The 19678-nt window shown below is 44.2% G+C and overlaps 1 protein-coding gene across 2 annotated transcripts in view; it reads right to left on the bottom strand.

Annotated features, from left to right (window-relative positions):
• PGM5 (phosphoglucomutase 5) overlaps positions 1 to 19678 on the bottom strand; it is a 202063-nt gene that overhangs the window by 81582 nt on the left and 100803 nt on the right. For both annotated transcript variants that reach the window (XM_088476607.1, XM_088476608.1), the window contains exon 7: positions 8445 to 8560. In XM_088476607.1, the coding sequence (XP_088332733.1) occupies positions 8445 to 8560 (116 nt within the window). The remainder of the gene's footprint in view (positions 1 to 8444; positions 8561 to 19678) is intronic.

The following is a 19678-nucleotide window of genomic DNA, read 5'->3' as shown; positions in this document are numbered from 1 at the left end:
AGGTATATTTACTAAAGTGAGAGTTTGTAGAAATGGAGATGTTGCCCAATCAGTTTCTACTTAACATTTAACTTTCAACTTCTAGAAGATAATATCTAGAATCTGATTGGTTGCTGCTCCATTTCTAAAAACTCTCACTTTAGTAAATTTACCCTGGAGTATTCTAAAAGTTGTTAAGGGTGAATTTAGAACATTTTGCAAATGTTTTGTGAACAGCAGCAGATACAAGTTCATGTGGTAAAAATAATAATAGATTGATAAAGGTCTTAGCAAAGCAATGAGGAAGACATTTAGAATTTTTAGTCAGAATGGTAATTTAAGATGGAAGGCTACTTGACTGACAATGTGAAATGGTCTGATGAAATCTAGGAGAAAATTATAAATACTTCAGTTTTAAGACTTTGTCACGGAACAAAACAGAGAATTGCTCTGGTTTCCAGTCAGATAGTGAGAGATGCCAATAATCTTATCATCAGCAGCAACTTTTAAAGAATGGTCGGGCATTCTTAGATGCTCATCTATATAAAAAATTCATTGGTCTGTTTGTTTGTTTATCTGTCTGTCCAGTATGCTTTCGGGCACCCCTGCATGACTTGGGATGAAACTAGGGGTGTGCACCGGCCACTTTTCGTGTTTTGTGTTTTGGTTTTGGATCTGGATCTTTCTTCGTGTTTTGGATCTGGATTGGTTTTGCCAAAACCACCCTTCCATGTTTTGGGTTCTGGGTTTTGTGTTTTGGATCTGTATTTTTTTTTTAAAAAAAGCATAAAAACACCTAAAATCACAGAATTTGTGTGTTTTTCTGCTCCTATGCTATTATTAACCTCAATAACCTTAATTTCCACTCATTTCCAGTCTATTCTGAACACCGCACACCTCACAATAGTGTTTTTATATCCAAAAGGTTGCACCGAGGTAGCTGGATGACTATGCTAAGAGATACGAGTGGGTGGCACAAACACGCGGCCCATCTAGGAGTGACACTGCAGTGGCAGACAGGATGGCAGTTTGAAAAACTAGGCCCCAAACAGTACATAATTCAAAGAAAAAAAAGAGGTGAAAGATGGAATTGTCCTTGGGCCCTCCCACCCACCCTTATGTTGTATAAACAGGACATGCACACTTTAGCAAACCAAACATTTCAGCGCCAGGGTCTGCCACACGACTGTGGCTGAAATGATTGGTTCGTTTGGGCCCCCACAAAACAAGCTGGCAATTAATCTGTCCCTGCACAAACTGGCTCTACGGAGGCAAGATGTCGTCCTCATCCACCGATTCCTCACCCTCTTCAGTGTTGTGTACATCCTCATCCTCACAGAGTATTAATTCGTCCCCGCTGGAATCCACAACCACAGGTCCCTCTGTACGTTCAGGAGGCTGGTCTCCCTGGAAGAGTTGATAATTCATTTTATGAACATCATCTTCTCCACATTTTGTGGAAGCAACTTCCTACGCCTTTCGTTGACAAGGTTCCCGGCTGCACTAAACACTCTTTCGGAGTACACACTGGAGGAGGGGCAACTCAGGTAAAATAGAGCCAGTTTGTACAGGGGCCTCCAAATTGCTTCTTTTTCCTGCCAGTACAGGTACGGACTGTCTGACATGCCTACTTGGATGTTGTCACCGATGTAATCCTTTAACAGACAGACGCACACTTGTCGCTGCTGCTTTGAGGATGCAGGTGCGGCTACAGCCCACACATTTCACAAAGAAAAAAAAGAAGAATTTTTTTATTGTTTGTGGAGCGTACTTTGAGGGTTACACCACCCTTTAACAGACAGACGCACGCTTGTCGCTGCTGCTTTGAGGATGCAGGTGTGGCTACAGCCCACACATTTCACAAAGACAGAAAAAAAAAAAGAATTTTTTTATTGTTTGTGGAGCGCACTTTGAGGGTTACACCACCCTTTAACAGATAGACGCACACTTGTCGCTGCTGCTTTGAGGATGCAGGTGGAATCTAGACGGGATTTGGAACCGGGGACACACTACCTCCATCAATTGTCTAAATCCCACTGCACTAATGGCGGATACCGGACGCACGTCTAACACCAACATAGCAGTCAAGGCCTCAGTTATACGTTTTGCTTCAGGATGACTGCTGTCGTACTTCATCCTCATCGCTAGGGACTGTTGGAGGGTCAATTGTTTAGTAAAAGTAGTGGTGTTCCTACTTCCTCTCTGGGATGATGAACAACTCCCAGCAGCAGCAACAGCACTAGGAGGAAGTGGTTCTTGATCTTTCCCTATTTTATTTTTATCGGAGAAAGTTTGGTCCTCCATTTATGTTATATTGATATATACGTGCGGCTAAGGCGCACACAAACACAGAAAATATTTTTTTATTTTTGCTGGAGAGTAGTGCACTTTGGCCCTCATTCAGAGCCGTACGCTCTGAGCAGAGCGCACGCTCTGAATGAGGGCCGGGCTCCATGAAAATGGAGCGTCCTCCTGGACGCTCGTATAGCTGTGGGTCACCACCCACAGGCTATACGAGCGTGCATTGTGATGGCCGCGATGGTCGTGACCATCGCGACCATCGAAATTGCGAGCCGGAGCCTGCGGTTGAGGTTTTCAACCGCAAGCTCCGGAGTGATTTTGGCTCTATCAGAGCCAAAATCACTCCCACTGACATCACTAGTGATGTCAGTGGGCCGGCTTCTGACGGGAGGCGTTCCCGTGGGAACGCCCCCGTCAGGGAGGCACGCCCCCGGCACGCCCACCAAAGGGGGCGTGCTGTCAATCAACATTGACAACACGCCCCCTTTGATCGGACACAACGAGCGAAGGACTTTCCTTCGCTCGTCGCGTCTGGCGCATGCGCACGACGGAGCTCCCTCCGTCGTGCGCATGCTCAGTCCATAACATCGACCCACTTGCGAGCGGACAGCCGCTCGCGAGTGGGTCTGAATCAGGCCCTTTGTGGGTTACACCACCCTTTAAGAAATGAGCCAGCCGGCTCTTTACTTATGGGACACAGGCGCATGCTTGGCGCTGCTCCTTTGTTGATGCACGTGCAGCCACAGTGCACACAATTCACAAACACAGAAAATATTTTTTTATTTTGTTTGGAGTGTACTTTGGGGGTTACAGCACCCTTTAACGGTCAAGCCAGCCGGCCCTTTACTTATGACACAGGCGCACGCTTGGCACTACTTTGTTGATGTATGTGCGGCTACTGCGCACACAATTCACAAACAAAGAAAATATTTTTTTATTTGGTTTGGAGTGTACTTTGGGGGTTACAGCACCCTTTAACGGTCAAGCCAGCCGGCCCTTTACTTATGACACAGGCGCACGCTTGGCACTACTTTGTTGATGCACGTGCGGCTACTGCGCACACAATTCACACACACAGAAAATATTTTTTTATTTGGTTTGGACTGGAGTGTACTTTGGGGGTTACAGCACCCTTTAACGGTCAAGCCAGCCGGCCCTTTACTTATGACACAGGCGCACGCTTGGCACTACTTTGTTGATGCACGTGCGGCTACTGCGCACACAATTCACAAACACAGAAAATATTTTTTTATTTGGTTTGGACTGGAGTGTACTTTGGGGGTTACAGCACCCTTTAACGGTTAAGCCAGCCGGCCCTTTACTTAGGACACAGGCGCACGCTTGGCACTACTTTGTTGATGCACATGCGGCTACTGCGCACACAATTCACAAACACAGAGAATATTTTTTTATTTGGTTTGGAGTGTACTTTGGGGGTTACAGCACCCTTTAACGGTCAAGCCAGCAGGCCCTTTACTTATGACACAGGCGCACGCTTGCCACTACTTTGTTGATGCACGTGCGGCTACTGCGCACACAATTCACAAACACAGAAAATATTTTTTTATTTGGTTTGGAGTGTACTTTGGGGGTTACAGCATCCTTTAACGGTCAAGCCAGCCGGCCCTTTACTTATGACACAGGCGCACGCTTGGCACTACTTTGTTGATGCACGTGCGGCTACTGCGCACACAATTCACAAACACAGAAAAAAAAATTTTTTTTTTAGCACTTGGGGGGAGCACCCCTGACGGACAGAGCACCCCCTGGACAACACTACAGCACCCCTTTAGGACTGGGACACTGCACAGGACTTTGGAGTGGACACAGCCCCTATGGACAACTGACTGCACAACACAGTCCAGCCAGCCCCTATGGACTTTGAAGTAGTGGACACAGCCCCTATTGACAACAGCAGCACAGCACAACACAGCCAGCCCCTATGGACTTTGAAGTAGTGGACACAGCCCCTATGGACAACAGCAGCACAGCACAACAATACTCTGCACTACACTACACTACACAGCCCAGCCAGCCCTAACTCCCATCCTCCCTCTTCACCGTCCACAGCCGACTGAGAAAATGGCGCCGACGCGGGTACCTTATATAGGATCCAAAACCCGCGAGACCCGGAAGGCGGGATGATGACGTTTTGCCTCGATTTCAGATCCGAGTCAGGCGGGAAAAGTCGAGCCTGACTCGGATCGGCCTCGGATCGGGGGGGCTCGGATTTCAGAAATCCGAACCCGCTCACCCCTAGATGAAACTAATGCGAGTTGGTCCAGTTGGATCCTGGACAGATTTTAGGGGGGTTAGGGTCCCGGTCGGACCTCCCATTGGTGTACGCTGGGCAGAACTTTGACCCAGGGAGCCTGTTCTGAGCCTTCCACTGCATGGATTTGGACGAAAACTTCACAGAGTGGTGCCTAGTGGAGTGGAGTGGTTGGAGATGCGGTCAGACCTCACAGCAGAGTGCACTAGGCAGAACTTTGACCTAGGGAGCCTGTTCTGAGCCTTCCGCTGCTCCTTTGTTGATGCACGTGCAGCCACAGTGCACACAATTCACAAACACAGAAAATATTTTTTTATTTGGTTTGGAGTGTACTTTGGGGGTTACAGCACCCTTTAACGGTCAAGCCAGCCGGCCCTTTACTTATGACACAGGCGCACGCTTGCCACTACTTTGTTGATGCACGTGCGGCTACTGCGCACACAATTCACAAACACAGAAAATATTTTTTTATTTAGTTTGGAGTGTACTTTGGGGGTTACAGCACCCTTTAACGGTCAAGCCAGCCGGCCCTTTACTTATGACACAGGCGCACGCTTGGCACTACTTTGTTGATGCACGTGCGGCTACTGCGCACACAATTCACACACACAGAAAATATTTTTTTATTTGGTTTGGACTGGAGTGTACTTTGGGGGTTACAGCACCCTTTAACGGTCAAGCCAGCCGGCCCTTTACTTATGGCACAGGCGCACGCTTGGCACTACTTTGTTGATGCACGTGCGGCTACTGCGCACACAATTCACAAACACAGAAAATATTTTTTTATTTGGTTTGGACTGGAGTGTACTTTGGGGGTTACAGCACCCTTTAACGGTTAAGCCAGCCGGCCCTTTACTTAGGACACAGGCGCACGCTTGGCACTACTTTGTTGATGCACGTGCGGCTACTGCGCACACAATTCACAAACACAGAAAATATTTTTTTATTTGGTTTGGAGTGTACTTTGGGGGTTACAGCACCCTTTAAGGGTCAAGCCAGCCGGCCCTTTACTTATGACACAGGCGCACGCTTGCCACTACTTTGTTGATGCACGTGCGGCTACTGCGCACACAATTCACAAACACAGAAAATATTTTTTTATTTGGTTTGGAGTGTACTTTGGGGGTTACAGCACCCTTTAACGGTCAAGCCAGCCGGCCCTTTACTTATGACACAGGTGCACGCTTGGCACTACTTTGTTGATGCACGTGCGGCTACTGCGCACACAATTCACAAACACAGAAAAAATAATATTTTTTTTAGCACTTGGGGGGAGCACCCCTGACGGACAGAGCACCCCCTGGACAACACTACAGCACCCCTTTAGGACTGGGACACTGCACAGGACTTTGGAGTGGACACAGCCCCTATGGACAACTGACTGCACAACACAGTCCAGCCAGCCCCTATGGACTTTGAAGTAGTGGACACAGCCCCTATTGACAACAGCAGCACAGCACAACACAGCCAGCCCCTATGGACTTTGAAGTAGTGGACACAGCCCCTATGGACAACAGCAGCACAGCGCAGCACAGCACAACAATACTCTGCACTACACTACACTACACTACACAGCCCAGCCAGCCCTAACTCCCATCCTCCCTCTTCACCGTCCACAGCCGACTGAGAAAATGGCGCCGACGCGGGTACCTTATATAGGATCCAAAACCCGCGAGACCCGGAAGGCGGGATGATGACGTTTTGCCTCGATTTCAGATCCGAGTCAGGCGGGAAAAGTCGAGCCTGACTCGGATCGGCCTCGGATCGGGGGGGCTCGGATTTCAGAAATCCGAACCCGCTCACCCCTAGATGAAACTAATGCGAGTTGGTCCAGTTGGATCCTGGACAGATTTTAGGGGGGTTAGGGTCCCGGTCGGATCTCCCATTGGTGTACGCTGGGCAGAACTTTGACCCAGGGAGCCTGTTCTGAGCCTTCCACTGCATGGATTTGGACGAAAACTTCACAGAGTGGTGCCTAGTGGAGTGGAGTGGTTGGAGATGCGGTCAGACCTCACAGCGGAGTGCACTAGGCAGAACTTTGACCTAGGGAGCCTGTTCTGAGCCTTCCGCTGCATGGATTTGGATGAAAACTTCACAGAGTGGTAACATTGGATCCCAGAAGACATACTAGTGGGTTGAAGTCAGACCTCCCGTTGGTGTACACTGGGCAGCACTTTGACCGGAGACGCTGGGCAGAACTTTCACCGGTGAGCCTACTCTGGGCCTACCACTGGATGGATTTGGATGAAAACATCACAGAGTGGTGGCAATTGGTCTGGTATGCCTAGTGGAGTGGTTGGGGTTGCAGTTGGACCTCACGGCGGAGTGCACCGAGCAGGACTTTGACCTAGGGAGCCTGTTCTTGGCCTTCCACTGGATGGATTTATACGACATAACATAATTTGGACGAAAACTTCACAGAGTGGTAACAATAGATCCCAGAAGACATAATAGGAGGTTGAGGTTCCGGCCGGACCACCCATTGATGTACGCTGGGCAGCATTTTGACCCAGGGATGCTGGGCAGAACTTTCACCGGGGAGCCTATTCTGGGCCTGCCACTGGATGATTTGGATGAAAACTTCACAGTGGGATGGCAATTGCTCTGGGATGCCTAGTGGAGTGCTTAGGGCCATGGTCGGACCTCACGGCGAAGTGCACCGGGCAGAACTTTGACCCAGGGAGCCTGATCTGGGCCTTCCACTGAGTGGATTTGGACGACATCACATAATAAAACTTAATAATTTGAAGATTGAAACCCGGGCAACACCGGGTACTTCAGCTAGTAAATTTTATAGCAATGGCTAATATTAATAGGTCATTATCTAAATTATTAGAAATATAATTCTGGAGATACGATTCCAGAGTCTGGTTTACCATTTCAGCTAGTCTGGGGTTGACAGGCTTAAAATAAACAAGTTTTAATTACCACTTTATAACAGAATAGCTTCCAGAATTTTGAGACAAATGGAACTCTGCGATCAGACATGATTTCAACAGACATTCAGTACAGATAAAAATTATGTTAAATAAAATGACCACCAAATAAAAACATGCTGGAAAGGCCTTTCACGGTGACAAAATATGATGAATAAGTCCACCACAAGCCAGGTGACTGAATGTCCACTAGGGCAGTGTTTCCCAAACTCATTACTCGGGGATCACTAACAGTGCATGGTTTCCATTTTTCCTAGTTGGTGCACAGGTGTATTTATTACTCGCTGATACATTTTTAAAGCTAATTATTTTACCTGTGATTCTGTAAGGAGACCTGGAAAACATGCACTGTTAGTGCTCCCTGAGAACCGAGTTTGGGAAAAACTCTATAATGAAGTCCACTGAAATGGTATTCCATGGTATGAATGACACTGACTGAGGTAGTAGTATGCCTGCAGATAACGGACGGAGGGATTTATTTTGTACAAAAATGTGACAATCTTTAACAAAATATTCCACATCAGTTTTAAATTCAGGCCACCAGATACCTTTATGGATAATGTAATTATCTAATTCCATAGTGACCTGTTGTCGGAAGGAATGGGCCTAGGAAAGGTCTTCGTGTTGGAGTTCTTGAGAGATGAAAATTTGCCCAGAACAGTGTTGATGAAAAATGTTGAAGTAGGAGCTAAAATAGGGGCTAAACGAATGATGGGCAGTGGAGAAGTTGCAATGGGCAACTTCTCCACTTTATCTCTTTCCAAAGGGGGAGCTGTATCAAGCCTTGGAGAGAGATAAAGTAGACTATATATCTCTCCAAGGCTTGATACATCTTCCCCTGAGTGTGTATTTGTTTCATTACCCTATTCAATAACAATAAATATATTCACATTTCCTTAATTCACTATACAAAGCATCTTCATAATAAAGACATTGTATATAAATATATATTTTACCTGTGCCAAAACTCTCTTCTCCACAAAGAGAACATCGCCCTGAGTCCATTAGGTTTGCAAAATATTTCCAGCCAGTTGGCGTTTCATAGACAGGAACTTTCATTGATTTGGCAACTCTACAAGGTAAATGTCAGAAATTGCACAAATATAATCAACATTCATTCATATCATTATTCATATCATTAATTATTCTACAGTATTTTAAAATGCTAATATATTTATTTGTATACCTAAGCTAAACAAAATGTAGGCAGTGAATATTATTACAGACAAGTACAAAAACAAAAAAATATCTTATAGCAGGCCCTTTTTAGAAGAGCCCTATAAAGCAGGGGGGTCCAACCTTTTTCCTTATGGTGCATACACACGGTCAGACTTGCTAGATCAACAACCAACGATCTCATTAACGATGAACGATTTCTGACAGTATTTAAATGAATGAGAGGAGCAGGAGAATGCTGGGACAAGGAAAAAGTTTAGATACTGGGTCTGCCGATCGGTCCTAAAGACAGTGTGGAGAGCTCTGTACCTGCATTGGGCTATGGGAGGAGCTGATACATCTGGGCATAAGCAGCAGCTTCATTTAAGCCGTTTTTGTATCCATTGCAGAGAGAAGCGTCCATGGTGCTTCTCACTGCAGTAGAATTAGAGAAGTTGACAGCCGGCCAGTGAGAGGGGTGATTTTGGGGCGCCAAGGTTGTTTTGAGGCCACCAGTGAGTGGGCTGGATTGCAGCAGGGGGCGGGCCACATTTAGATGCCCTTGCTATAAAGGGTATTCCTAGGTTTCCATTGTCCTATATAAAGCCAGAACTAAAACCTGATTCACAACCAAACAAACAAGCCACACTGGTAGTTGCTACTAGAGTATATACACACATGAGATCATTTAGAGATGGACATCAGAGTTCTGGTTTTCACGTAAGATAGACATTTCTGTATTGCTCAAAAAATACATATGCGTACATCCTTATATATAAATATATGTGTAACTTTACTTGCATCTGAGCACAGCAAAGGCATGTTGGAGTAAATCTGATACAATCAGACGTGGACACATTTGTACATACTGTACTCCTGTTAGGAGGTGTATCTCTTGCAAGTGCATTGATATGCAATGATGATAGCCCTGTTGAAGCCACACTACTACGTGAATCAGATTGGGGGGAAGAAAAGGAGGATTTGCCCCACCAACAGGAGTGAAGTACTGGACACTTCTCACTAGGAATGAAGACTTCTGTTGAACTGGTCATGATTTGGTTGTTTGGGTAATCAATTATGTTCATAAAAGTCTTTGTGGATCCTGCCACTTTGCAAGCTTCCTAGTACTTGTTCAGTGACTAGTTTACATGCACGGTCAGTGGTCGAAGTGGGGCGGTATACGGCGGTATGACATACCGCCACTTCCCAGCCCCACTTTATTTTAGCCGCAGAAGAGAATGCACTGGAACAGCGGCAGCAATGTGTAGCGATGTGTTCCGCAGGGGACACATCTCGATCGGCGGCTGGCCTGTAGCCAGGACAAAGCAGCCATCCAGTCCCAGCTGCATTATAAGCAGCGCACACTGGCTGCCAGCCAATCGCAGGGCTTGTGGCCGCCAGCCAATCATGGGGCTTGCGGCCACCATCCAATCATGGGGCTCGAGGCTGCCAGCCAATGAGAAGCTGCAGCAGCAACTAATATCCGATGTGCTTGGCAGCTCCATTCCAGCAGCGCAGGTAAGAGGGAAGTAGAGAGAGGGGAGGATGTGAGAGAGGGAATAGAGAGAGAGGCAGACAGAGGGAGGCAGGCAGTTAGTATTGTAGGGGGTGAGGGAAGCGAGGGAGTCAGTGAGAAGGGCAGGGTGTGAGAGAGGGGAGCAGGCAGGGAGAAGTGTGGGGGTGGGGTGAGACGTACAATGAGGTGATATGGAAGCAGGGGCCCAAGCAGGGGGGGGGGGAATTCAATCTAAATTCCCACTTCGAGCACTGTGCATGGTTATAATAAAGTGCTGTTGCTTTAAAAAGTGACTGTGAATCCCTTGAGGTGCCAGGTGCCTTCAATTAGCACAAAAGGCTGCCTACGTCCAAACCAGCTATTCGGAGTGGCAAAAAATCTAAAATTGACCCGCTATCCTCACAGCACTGTCTTGCATATTTTGGCAACGTCCCACTGGATGCCAAACAAACTTGTCCTCTCACTTAATCAAAATGTAATTAAAAAAATAACTTGGCAATTGACTTGAACACTTGTTACCAGCCTTGTACATGTTTGAAGTGTTCTTTAGGGTTCACAAGGTGGAGACACAATTTCTCACTATTCTGCTGAAAGCTGATACAAAATAAAGGATTTAAATATAAAGTACTACTAAGAAACACAGAAATCTCCTGCAATATACAGTGTGTGGTTTGGGCAGCATAGGTAATAAAGGAAATAATCATCTATGTCGGTATGATCACACTCATTATTTTATTGCCAAGTGACGTCAGACCTCAGAAATATCCAGAAATAGTACTGCGGACAGTCACGTTGCAAAATAGCTGAATTACTGCATCTTTTCTGACTGTTCTGCTTATATATACTCAATGTACTGCTAGTAAATTAATTAATTAATTTATGTACTTAAATTCAAGAATCTTCTAGTAATGTGGACATGTTAATATTTTAGTATTATTTTATGTATTTATTTCTGGTCCTGGGTGTACAGTACACTCACTGCGACCAGCAGCCTTACTTGTTATGCTAAATTTGTTTTAACAATCTGCAATAAGATCAAGGTAGGAGATCCCTCTCCTGGGGTAGATGGACACCTCCAAACACACAGCAGCCCGGAAACAGCACACCAGTCCAGGGTTTTCGTGCAATCTAGCTTCAGCTAGTTTTTATTGTGCAGTATAAAAATGAAAAGCATAAAAATAAATCCTAACGCATCTGTGCACTAACTAAACAATAATTCCCTCTCTCAAAGTGGTAGGGCCTACTCCCCTCACCATAAACATAGGCATATGCACAGCACTTACAAGTAGTACATCACAATGCTTCTGAACAAGCTTGACTACATGCTCTCCCCAAGTTTCAGACCCTGAGCCAAACCCTGACGACTTTATTAGCCTCTCACAGATTGTCACTAATTAGCCTGCTCTCAGGCTGAAGGCCTCAACAGCTGAAACGACCTTGTAGATGGAGCCTTCCCTTCTCTATCACATCCAAACCCCCAGATCCCATTATCAGTCTTTTACTTAAAGCACAAACTCTAATCAAGCAGAAACAGACATTTCCTGGGGGTTTAAAATACATAGGTCAAAAACCTTGGACAAACATATATGCCATTTAGCACTTTATTATCACTTTATTTATTTTATTATTAGCTTCTATCATGAATCATTAATTAATTTGTAAGTAAAATGTGAAACTTTTTTTAATCAAACATAGGGTCTGATTCACTACCAAAAGCAACTGTGATTATGCACGCAACCGGCTGATTGTTGCGTTCTGCGCATGCGAGTGCATCGCAGTGCGCGAGCTGTCCACTGCGATTGCAGTGACTATGCAGACCCATTGCAGAGTGATTGACAGGAAGCGTAATTTTTGGGTGATGACAGGGGGAAGGTGGTCGACGAAACGCAGACGCGCCAGTGCGTTCGAACACCGTTGCAGGGGCATGCATAAATTATCCACTGCGATGCCATATGTAGCCTGAACGCTCATAGCGTGCGAAGAGGTTATCAATTTCTGAGTAAGGTCAGAGCTTGTGCAAGTATGCGTGAGGCTGCGATGGTACTCGATTGTACCGATGGTTTAGCAGTCTTGCTAAATATTACGGATGTGTGTAAGGTAAAGGAGGCATCCTTATGTTAGGCTGCAGTGGCATAGCGATCGGAATGGATTAGCATACTTTCGCAGTTGCATTCGCAGTTGCGATCGGTAATGAATCAGGCCCATGGTACACTGATACTAACAGAAATAATAGCAATAAACTATTGTTAAACAGGCATTATAAGCATAGGTAGCAGGTTGTTTCTGTGTATAAGGTCACTTCAAATTTGTCAATACTATCAGACTCTTAAGTCAGCCAAACACGGTGCGGTAGGCACCGTGCAATGCAGGGGTGTTTCTAGAGAGGAGGGGGCCCGTGTGCAGTCTCCGACACGAGCCCCCTCCTCTCTGCCTGGCGCCGGCAGCGCACTGAGCTGTGCGCGGCCAGCGCCGGAGTTATGGACTCTGGGCACCGTGGCGTCCATTTTCCCTGTACTATGCATGGGCAGATGACGGGAAAATGGTCGCCACAGCCATTTTCCAGTCGTTTTACAGCGCCGGACCCCGCACCGACGTGGGACTTTGGAGAGGTAAGTAATATTATGGGGGCAGGGTGTGCGGTGCGGGAATCCAGGGGCCCGTGTTCCCCGCACACCCTGCACCCATTATAGATACGCCCCTGGTGCAAAACGATGGGGGATCCGACGTCCAATATATCGGGCGGTCCCCACACATGGTGATATCAGGTGGCTGACCGCCCGATATGCCGGCTCCCCCCTCCTCTTTCCGCATAGCGCTGCATGGGATCGCACATTGCATCCCCTGATCAACTGAACCTGCAGTAAGATCAGCGGGTGCGATGTACGACCCCACGAGTGCGCGCTCGGTCAGACATCAGGCCCATACACGGCGCGATATAGCAACCAAAACGTACCAATCAGTCGGATCGGCTGCTTTATCGCACCGTGTATGGGGGCCATAACTTCAAGCTTGTGGAACTAATTTCCATCTCTATTTTTAAATAGATCTACATCAGTTGTTAGATAATTCATTACATTTTCAGATGTTTTCTGGTTTTGCTTGTGGGAATTAAGTGGCAGACCAATTCACATTGATGCTTTGCAGATTTGTTTGAAAGTTTCTAAATGCATCCATATGACTGAAAACATATGTTACTCAGGATATGCAGTCATATTGTTGACCATTCACAATGTCGACATTCAGAATATCGGCAGTTATAATTGTAACATGAATATTATTTGTTTTATTTCATTGTTCAGCAACAAAACATGTTCTTAATTCACTTCATTTATTTAACGTTTAGCACAGTGGTTCCCAAACTGTGCGCCGTGGCACCCTGGGGTGCCTCAGGACACTTGCAGGGGTGCCTCAGGTTGGTGGTCCAGCACCAAATCAAATTATCTATAGTCAATGTAATGTAAATATGTGGACAAGCAGAAGCGCAAACCTGTCACCCACTACATAACTGACCCTAAGGATGACAGCTACTGTAAGCAATTTACGTAATTTTTCTTTTTTCTGAATTTCCCAAAAATAAACTTTAGGCTTAGGGGTGCCATGAAAACAATTTTGATACTCTAGGGTGCTGTGATTCAAAAAAGTTTGGGAACCTCTGGTTTAGCCTCAATGTCCCAACGTTTTTTAACTAAAAGAGAAGTTAGAACTGCTTTTTGCATCAGTCCAATAGCCATTCAGGTAAATAATTGTGACTATAAGGGATAGGGGTTGGATTGGGTATTTAAAGATAAGAAAGAATTTGTCAGGAGCATTGAAGTTAAATACAGATTACATTACATAACATACAGCACTTGGTATCAATGCGGAAGTGTTATTGATTAGCAGAAGTTCATATCCATTAACTTATAACCCACATGAGTCCAAAATGCCTTTCAAATATAGTGGTCATCAATTAATACCAAATGGTTGAGCACCAAGCCTTGTAATGTAAGAGTATGAACATTACAATTTTCCAGACTGCAGTACCAATTAAATGGTGCTCATCTCATTTCTCCAGTTACTTGCCCCACACTGCCATACTGCTGCTGAACATCTCACCATAAGCACAGTGAGAACTATCTTTTTGCCATCATACATAGGCCTCTCCTGTACTATGTTGGGTGGGTGGGGGGCTTCCCTTCTTAATAGATGAACCAGTAGAAGTCAGTGGACCACTAGTTGTTTTGTGCACACATTTCATGACTAATTAAATCATGTGAATATCTACAAAGCAGCCAGATATCTATGAAAATGTAGAATATTAATTCACTCATTTAAATTACTTAATATTACTAAAGTTTCTCAGTGATGCCATTGTTTTAAAGGCAATTGATAAGCTGCCTTCTGGTGAATATTAGTTTCAATGGAATGTTTTGCACAGGTAAAAAAAAGAAAATATATTTATTTTTGGGGCACTCTTATTTGAAATCTTCAATGTATGTGATATGATTATGATGTTTAAAATATATCTTTTATTATTAAGTAACTTAAAAATTGTGTTTATAAAGGAAGAAAAAATTCCTATAGGCGAAAATATATTAGTAAATAAATAAATTGATTCTGCTAAATAGTCCAGAAAACTTGTTTATAGAAGCTAACAAAACATTTAGGGGTCTATTTACTAAGCAGTGTTTGGAGACAGAGTGAAAAGTGATAAGGAAGTGATAAGGTGCCAGCCAATCAGCTCTCAACTGTCATCTCACAGGCTGTGTTTTAAAAATGACAGTTGGGAGCTGATTGGCTGGAGCCTTATCACTTTCTTATCACTTTTCACTCTGTCCCCTAACACTGCTTAGTAAATAGACCCCTTAGGCTTCAAATGAAGTGCAATCACTACCACTCATCTGGTTTGGGCAGTGTTGCCTCTGTACTATAATTACTGCTCCGCTCACACATTGTGGCAAAGGTGTCTATAATTGCGTGTGTATAGTGTTTGAGATAGGTAAACAAGACTAATATTGCACAGATCAAAATTAAAAAGACAAATTGTTTTGCACCAATCAAATTGGCACAGATCAAAATAGTATAGAACAAAAATTGCATAGATCAAAATTGCACAGCATTCAATAGAGTGAAACAATAATGCACAGGCTACAGTACACACTGATATTGTACAGATCAAAATTAAATAGAAAAAATTTGTTTTTGCCCAATCAATTTAGCACAGATCAAAATTGCATAGACCAAAATTACATATATCAAAATTGCATGAATCAAAATTGCACAGCTCCCATGTGGCAAGGTGTATATTTATTCTCTCTCTTTCAGGTGGTAGTCTGAATCTGGGCAAATCTGGGCCCTGCAATGCATATTGCATCAGGATCCACCTAACACCTATGGGCGAATGTGGTGCCTGCAATGCTATTTAGCACCAGGGTCCACCTAACACCGGTACACAGGTCTTTAACATCTAACCACCACACTTTACTTTCATGAGACACCAGCTCTCCCACTCTCTCATTGCCTGTCCAATACTAGGCTCTGTACAACGGGCAAAAGTAGAAGTTGTGGACACTTAGGACGTCTTACTATCTCTAAACAATTATTAGGTGGTCACACCATAATATTACTGTTCTGCTACTAAAGGGATAAATGTAGCATACAGTTAGGAATACGATGCGGATATTGGGCCTGATTCAGAGCCGGATGCAATTAGCGCTCGCTCGTCCAGAAAATAGGGGTGGCTATTCAAATGAACCGTTCGCTCTTTGCGGTCTGTTCACGCCTCTAGGTCTGAACGAGCGAACAAAACTTGCGGTCGTTTGTTGGAAAAATACGCCCCCTAGCCGCTCGCATCCTACGTCATGACCGCTATTTATTAGATTAATCGAGTACATCGACCAGCGTATGAACTGCTCGCTATTCTTGTGGTTGGTTTTTGCTACCACAATCTTGCAAGCAGTTCAGGCTATAAAATAACCCAGTGACGTGCTCAATGACGCTGCTGTTTTAATTATGCACACCCATAAAACGCCCGTTTTGACCTTTAAGCACGCCTGCGTTCGGATCTCCACTCCCCGTTTTCAAGCACCTTCCCCTGTTACCACCCACATACGCCTCTTTCCGTCACTCAAATTTTCAGGCATTCGCTATTTTGCGAGCACATGAATTTCGACCGCACTGACTGGTTCGCGCATGCGTATAACAATCCGTACGCATGCGCAGTTGGGCAAACATCGCTCGGAGCGAACGAGAGGCCGCTTACGAGCGGCTCTGAATCAGGCCCATTGTTTTATGTGCTTACTACTAAATGATTATATATGATCTATGCATTTGTGGTCTATGCAAATTTGATTTATAAACTGATTCATTTAATAGTTTTCTGTGTTACTGATATGACTGTTAACACTTTAGAACACTCAAATCGTTTTATTGCCACATGGGAGCTTTGCAATTTTGATTCGTGCCCAGCATAAATAATAAAAGAATAGAAAATAGCACTGGTTATTAATAACTAGTAAAATCACATTTTACCATGTCAAAGGAAATTACCACAAATATTACTATAGTAAATAGCATAAGTTGGAGGGATTCAGAAGAAGCTGGCAATTGTCATTACTATTAGTTCATATTATGCACAATGGGTTGAGTACCCGCAAGTTATCTCCTTTCAAACAAGCACATTGGCCCTCATTCTGAGCCGTACGCTCTGAGCAGAGTGCACGCTCTGAATGAGGGCCGGGCTCCATTTTCATGGAGCGTCCTCCTGGACGCTCGTATAGCTGTGGGTCACCACCCACAGGCTATACGAGCGTGCATTGTGATGGTCGCGATGGTCGAGACCATCGCGACCATCGAATTTGCGAGCCGGAGCCTGCGGTTGAGTTTCTCAACCGCAAGCTCCGGAGTGATTTTGGCTCTATCAGAGCCAAAATCACTCCCACTGACATCACTAGTGATGTCAGTGGGCCGGCTTCTGACGGGAGGCGTTCCCGTGGGAACGCCCCCGTCAGGGAGGCACGCCCCCGGCACGCCCACCAAAGGGGGCGTGCTGTCAATCAACATTGACAGCACACCCCCTTTGATCGGACACAACGAGCGAAGGACTTTCCTTCGCTCGTCGCGTCTGGCGCATGCGCACGACGGAGCTCCCAGTGCTATTTTCTAGCAAAATAGGTTAATGAACGCCTGGGGGGCGAAGTCAGGGGTGGATTAAGAGGCCATTTTTTTTGCCCTCAAACATGAAACACGAGTGTATTCTTCTATCCTTACTGACGGGGGAAAAACAAACATAGAAAGCAACACTTCTATTATGAGGTGAACAAGCAATGGAAAATTGTCAATAAACAGCTCATAAGCTAGCAAAGTTAATCAATACATAAAGTACTCTATAGATTGATATATTAAGGGCCATATTCAATTATGTGTGAAAAGTTGCGTTTGGGGTAAATTGTTCACAGGGCGAAGTTTTCGCCCCATTTGCCAGTTTTGATGCGATCTTTTTTGCGTACTCTCCCAATGCGTGCTCCTGCTTTTCGCCCTATCCAATTGCAAAACACACGAAAACACACAAGTGCGATAATTGGGCATGGCGAAACTAGCAAAAAGTACAGCACATTTTTTGGGAAATCAGTCTGTACCTTATAAAAAGCCTGACACTAGAAATAAATATGGAAGTGTATTAATAGCCCTAATAAAAGTATTTGGAGTCAAATGGCTGTTATATGCATATTTGCATAAAAATGATAAACTTTTTTTTTTTTTTAATAATTGCTGTAGTTGAATTGGGGGTACATTAAAATGGGTGCTAGTATATGTTTGTGTCTATAAAGTGCAGTTTTAAAAAAAATTAAAAATACACCTGCTGCAGCCTCTTGCAATCCTAAAAACACCTGTCCCATCCATATAGCACCCCAAAATACCTGTCCCAGTACTTTAAACCCATTTTCCAACACTTTTTACAATTTTACCCCAAAAATTGCATTATTAGGGGGAATTAAGCTACTGTAATTTAAAAATTATTTTTGCCGAATTAGTCATTAGGCGGGGGGGGTCCAAAAGGTTCTGAACCTAGGGCCTGATTCAGAGTTGGGAATAGAGAGAGAGATAGCACTTAACTGTGTACCTGGACAAACCATGTTGCAATGCAAGGGGTGTAAATACATACATTTTATTTTGCATGTAAGGTAAATACTGGCTGCTTTTACATGTAGCCCACTAATGCTGGACAGCTTTATTTTTACTCTACAATTTAGATGTCAGTTTGGACACCTCCCTCCCAAATCTAAATCTCTGTACATTTTAAATCTGCCCCACCTGCAGTGTAGCATGGTTTCACCAAGATGATCAGTTGAGAGAGATATCTCACTCTATTCCCAAGTCTGAATCAGGCCCCATGTCTCCAAATTTTAGCTAAAAATAGGGATTTTGCACATTTTATCACCTGCTCTGAGATAGGGAAAACTTTTTGCCGGTTTCTGCCTATTGAGCTTTCCCACGTGCGAATACTCTGGCAAATAGCGTGCTTTATGCGCGAAAAGTTAGCACCCGAGCGCTTTTCAACAAATGTGACTTTTCGCACCTAATTGAATATGGCCCTAAGTCTGTACTTCAGTCATAACCACCACATAATCATCCATATTTCATGTTAAACATGTTTTTATGCAGTGGACTTTAGGAACAGAAAAATGGTTTTAAACTGAGAGTTACCTTACTTCCAAATAGGAAAGCAGTAAAGGAATTGGGAACAGAAAGTGTTTTGCTTTTATTGTTTTTGAACTGCAGGTTTTTCCTTAGAGACTGAGCTCTGGACAGGCAGTTTATTTTGCCTGTGGCCTTTTACATGTTAAGATCACAATTACAAATTCAACAGTCTTTACAATTTTTCTTCAAACAGCCGCATTACAACCAAAAAAATAATTTTGTGGTATTTTCTTGTGGTGTGCTTTGCTGTATCTACTTGAAATATTATGTTATTTTACCAGCACGTCACACCCATTGAATCTTTTTCCCGCAAGGGTATCATAATAAATAAAACCACATGTGGAAATAAAATACAATTTCCTCTCATTTATAAAACTTCCTTCCAATTTGCTGATCTGTTTCAGTCAGATTAAGGGTAAAGGGTACAAAATATCATAATTAAAGCAAATAAAACAATATAGAAGCAATTCAAAATGTTCATGGACAATTCCAATGAACAGGACATTTGACATGTCACACTGTGAGCCCCAGAGTATCTTACTGTACATTCAAACTATAGTGAAGTAAACTCCACAGAAGCATATCCTAAAGAACTGTGGCGTGTCAGAGAATTGTTTACAAAGTTGCCAACATACAGTAAGTAAAAACATTTCTTCTGTCAAATATGACCTCTCGTATAGGTGGCCAAAATGGAATGATCTGTTTGCTTGGACTGGTGTCCAGTCACTGCAGCCAGCTAATGGCACCACACACGTCAGGTTGTGGTAATTCTTCAACCATGTTTTTCTTCATTCCTGAAAATGATTATTCTTATATAAGGCACAGGGCAGTCAACATAAT

This window comes from Taudactylus pleione, unplaced genomic scaffold (assembly GCF_031769625.1).
Source record: "Taudactylus pleione unplaced genomic scaffold, aTauple2 ptg000190l, whole genome shotgun sequence".
In the NCBI taxonomy this organism is placed as follows: Eukaryota; Metazoa; Chordata; class Amphibia; order Anura; family Myobatrachidae; genus Taudactylus; species Taudactylus pleione.
This window is presented reverse-complemented; position numbering and strand designations above follow the sequence as displayed.